This window comes from Eurytemora carolleeae, unplaced genomic scaffold (genome assembly GCF_000591075.1).
Source record: "Eurytemora carolleeae unplaced genomic scaffold, Eaff_2.0 scaffold180, whole genome shotgun sequence".
Taxonomy (NCBI): domain Eukaryota; kingdom Metazoa; phylum Arthropoda; class Copepoda; order Calanoida; family Temoridae; genus Eurytemora; species Eurytemora carolleeae.
This window is the reverse complement of record NW_019396212.1, coordinates 340,812-344,705: the sequence shown is the minus strand read 5'-3', so window position 1 is coordinate 344,705 and position 3,894 is coordinate 340,812. Positions and strand designations below refer to the sequence as shown.

General features: G+C 35.4%; 1 protein-coding gene across 1 annotated transcript; it reads right to left on the bottom strand.

Annotated features, from left to right (window-relative positions):
- Positions 1 to 2,090: 2,090 nt before the first annotated feature.
- On the bottom strand, positions 2,091 to 3,447 carry LOC111698293 (Krueppel-like factor 2). The gene has a single exon (XM_023468588.1). The coding sequence runs from the start codon at positions 3,396 to 3,398 to the stop codon at positions 2,475 to 2,477; it is 924 nt and encodes a 307-aa protein (XP_023324356.1). The 5' UTR covers positions 3,399 to 3,447; the 3' UTR covers positions 2,091 to 2,474.
- Positions 3,448 to 3,894: the final 447 nt, after the last annotated feature.

Sequence of the window (3,894 nt, the reverse complement as noted above, 5' to 3'; positions counted from 1 at the left end):
TACTCAATCCATCCTTAATCAATCCATCCTTACTAAATTTATCCTCCCTCAATCCATCCTCACTCAATCCATCCTCACTCGTCCATCCTTACTAAATCCATCCTCACTCAATCCATCCTTAATCAATCCATTCTCACTCGTCCATCCTTACTAAATCCATCCTCACTCAATCCATCCTAACTCAATCCATCCTTACTCATCCATCCTTACTCAATTCATCCTTACTCCATCCATCTCTACTCCATCCAACCTTTTCTTTCTCCATTCATCCCATCTTTAGTCAATTTATTTTGTTTTTGATTCTCACCTAGTTCTGGAAGAACGGTTCTATTTATTTTTATTTTTTATATTAAGTGCGAACTCTAATCTCCACTAGTGTGAAACAAGGACGAATCATCCCCTATTTTCCCATGCATCCTGGTCCAATCTTAAACTCGGTCATGCGTCCAGGACCAATCTTATATTCGGTGATGCGGTAAGGTTGAATCTCTCACTCTCCTCCTCCTCCTCTCCTCATCCTTCTCCTTCTCCTTCTCCTTCTCCTTCTCCGAAACAGAACATGAATTACTCCACCTCTCTCCGACAATCTGTTTTTCTTCTTTAATAGTTTTCATCACAATATTATTATAATAAACGTCACGTGCACATGAACAGCACAAAAGTGCACCCGTCCTTCAATAACAGTTTTAACACAAAATGCAGTTTTGTTCAAAACTAATCCACCCTAAATTGTCTAGTTTGGGTTCCAGGATATCCCTACCCATCAATGCACTGACTGCCTCCATTTTAAGGCCATATGTAGGCCCGACTGCCTTGCCGCCAAGTTTAACCAATAGCGGCAGAGCCAGGCGGAAATCCTCCAATAGGAACTCGACTCTCATGGTTTAGTAGACATTCTACGCAGATCTTAAGAATATTTAAGTCCAATCAAAACTTGTGACAATAAAAAAAGTGATGACAAGATATGAACATTTTAAATTGTCAAATCTTACAAAATCATTAATTTTAATGAGCTATTAATACACAATAGGAATTAATTTGACAAACCTTTGGTATTTTAGACTCTTATCTTTTATTAAGTTTTCTCTTTTTTTATTCCCTTTAAATCAAGAAATTTAAATTCTTTTGAATAATTTGATTTAGCAGGTTATAAAATAATGTTTTTGTTTTTTCAATTTTTTTGGGTTTTACTGTATGTGTTTGTCTTATATTTTATCTAATGTAAATAAAACTTCTTTATCTGTTTCCATCTATCTTTGTATTTTATCTAAATATATATATATATTTATTTATCAATCAATATATCTTCCTATCAATATCATGCAATTCATTCAGTTTAGTTTAACCATTTTTAAGGGTCTTTAAATTCTCATCCTTTGAGGGTAACCCTCTTTATCTCAAGAGTAAAATTGTATATTAGGTTTGAATAAATTTTCCATCTATCTTTGTATTTTATCTAAATATATATATATTTATTTATCAATCAATATATCTTCCTATCAATATCATGCAATTCATTCAGTTTGAAACCATTAGTTTAGTCTATCTGTTCATCTATATCTATTTATCAATTCATTTATGTATCTCGAGTTGTCTTTCAGGCGTTTTTTGTCAATATTTCTAAGACTACATTAAATTTCAAATATGATTTAAAATTTTCTCTTTAATCTAAATCCCTTTGTTACTTACAACTTCTAAGTACATTTTGATACCTTCTATTTTATCTATTCCGTTTTTTTAATTGTCTGTCTTTGCCGAGGCAAGATGAATGTAAAAATTATCTCCTACTGCATATGTTTCTTTATCTTTCTTTCTAACTTATTATATTTCTACCCCTGTAAACTTGTAATTGGGTTTTGTCACCAAGACCTAAGAAATTTCAAACTACGAATATAGGAATTATAGAAATTGAGTTTGTGGCAAGAACTCAGTTCATTTTTAACTTTTTCTTTTATTTCGAAGTTTTAGTTTCACAAAAGAAAGTTTTCTTAATCGTTTCTCTTTATTATAGATCAATCTAACTTGTGACTATTTCTGCCAAACTCCATTTTATTTTTAGTGCCAACACTTTAAGCAAAATACAAACAAAGTAGCGAGATCAAATTTATTAAAGGTGCAATAATATCAAAATAATATGTAAAAATAAAACAACTAAATGTAAACATTGAAAGACTAGAGGTTTGGAGTGAGATTCAACCAAAGAAGATTTGAATATGGTTGAGTCGAGAGAGAGAGAGAGGTTTTGAGCTCAGAGAAAGTCCCATCTTACATCTACATTTTTCACAGGTTTGGTCCAACCTTACATAGTTCGTGATAAAGTTTTGAAAGAGTATTATTTCTCTCTCGTTCTTCTCTTCTTTTAGAATCACAGGTTTCTCCTTCTCCGGTTTGGAGGAAATGTAGGATAAATTCTCCAATATTGGGTTTAAGTTGAAGCATTTTCTTTCATCATAAGTCAAACGATAAGTCTTTATTTACTCCAAGTGTTTTTTTATATGGAGAGCAAGGTGATCTGATCTTGCAAATGCACGTTCACACATATTACATTTATAAGGACGGATCCCGGTATGTTTTCTCATATGTCTCCCTAGTTCATCAGACCTGGAGAACTTCCATCCACAACCCTGCCATGTACATAGATACGGTTTCTCTCCAGTATGGGTTCTCATGTGAGCTTTCATATGAGATGCTTTGTTATAAACTTTAGAACACCCCTGTTGAGGACAAGTATGGATAACTGGAGTTCTCTTTACTGTTCTTCTTCTTCTCTTCTTGGGTTGATCAGATTCCGGAGAATATAAACTTAGATCTAATCCAAGATAGTTAGTTGGACCTGTACTTGATATACTGGATACAGGGGGTTGAGAATATCCATACATGTATACTGTACTAGGCTCCTCCTTGATATTATTGTATCCATAGTATCCTGTATCCTCTCCCATGTATGGATATGTATAGTTGTATCTATCTAGATCAGTTACATGGGTTGGACTTCTCTCTGTACAGCCAGAACCTGGAGATGGTGTATCAGAGGGGAATGACGGAGAAGGAGATGGAAGAACGTATCCAGGTGCTTCTGATCCACTGAGAGAACCTGTATTGGGATATTGTGAAGCTAGATTGGAAGGATAATGAGAAGAATATGAAGGTGTAGGTTGAGATGGATAAACTGAATCTGTAGGATGGAATTGAAACTCTTCTCCGGGTACTAGACTGGGTACAGGAGGAAGATAAGATTGGTTCTGAGCATAGTACTGGTTGTAGAGTGGAGGAGAATATCTAGAATGTATATCCAGGGGTGGAGTATAGGCTGGAGAAGGTTGGGTGTTGTAAGAATATCCAGTCTCAGGGATACACCCAGAGTACGGAGCTACAGGGGCGTCTGGGTTCAACCACATTGTTGCGGGTTTGTTTGTTTGTGTTCACTGTGTTGTCCAGTAAGTTAGGTAGCTGAGGAGACACTGAGGAATGATCTAAGCCAGGTTTCCCTTCACTCCCGCCTCTCTATACGCGCGCCGTTACGTGCTCCAACCTCGGGCTCTCATTGGTCCACTAACAACCAATCAATGAATCATAATAATGTCAACTTTTCCTTGCTAATTTTGTCTTTAGGAATCATCTTGCAATGTTTTCCGGATTTTTTTCTCAATCTGGGTGGATGTCTCAGGTTCAAGGTTACTCAGGGTATATCATGGGTGGGTTCAGGGTATATAGGCTTTCTCTGGGTGTTTCCTATAGTCTACTCTTACTTTACTCCCACCCTGCATTCTTACATTGGGAGTATTATATATATATATATATCTGATATAACTGTATCCAAGGTCTATATAAACCCTTGATGCACTTTAGTGCACATATCATTAACTACATAACACAATTTTAAAATATTTGCTT

What these genes read in the sequence shown, in the direction of transcription:
- LOC111698293 (XM_023468588.1), bottom strand. Translation starts at nt 3,398, where the DNA reads ATGTGGTTGAACCCAGACGCCCCTGTAGCTCCGTACTCTGGGTGTATC.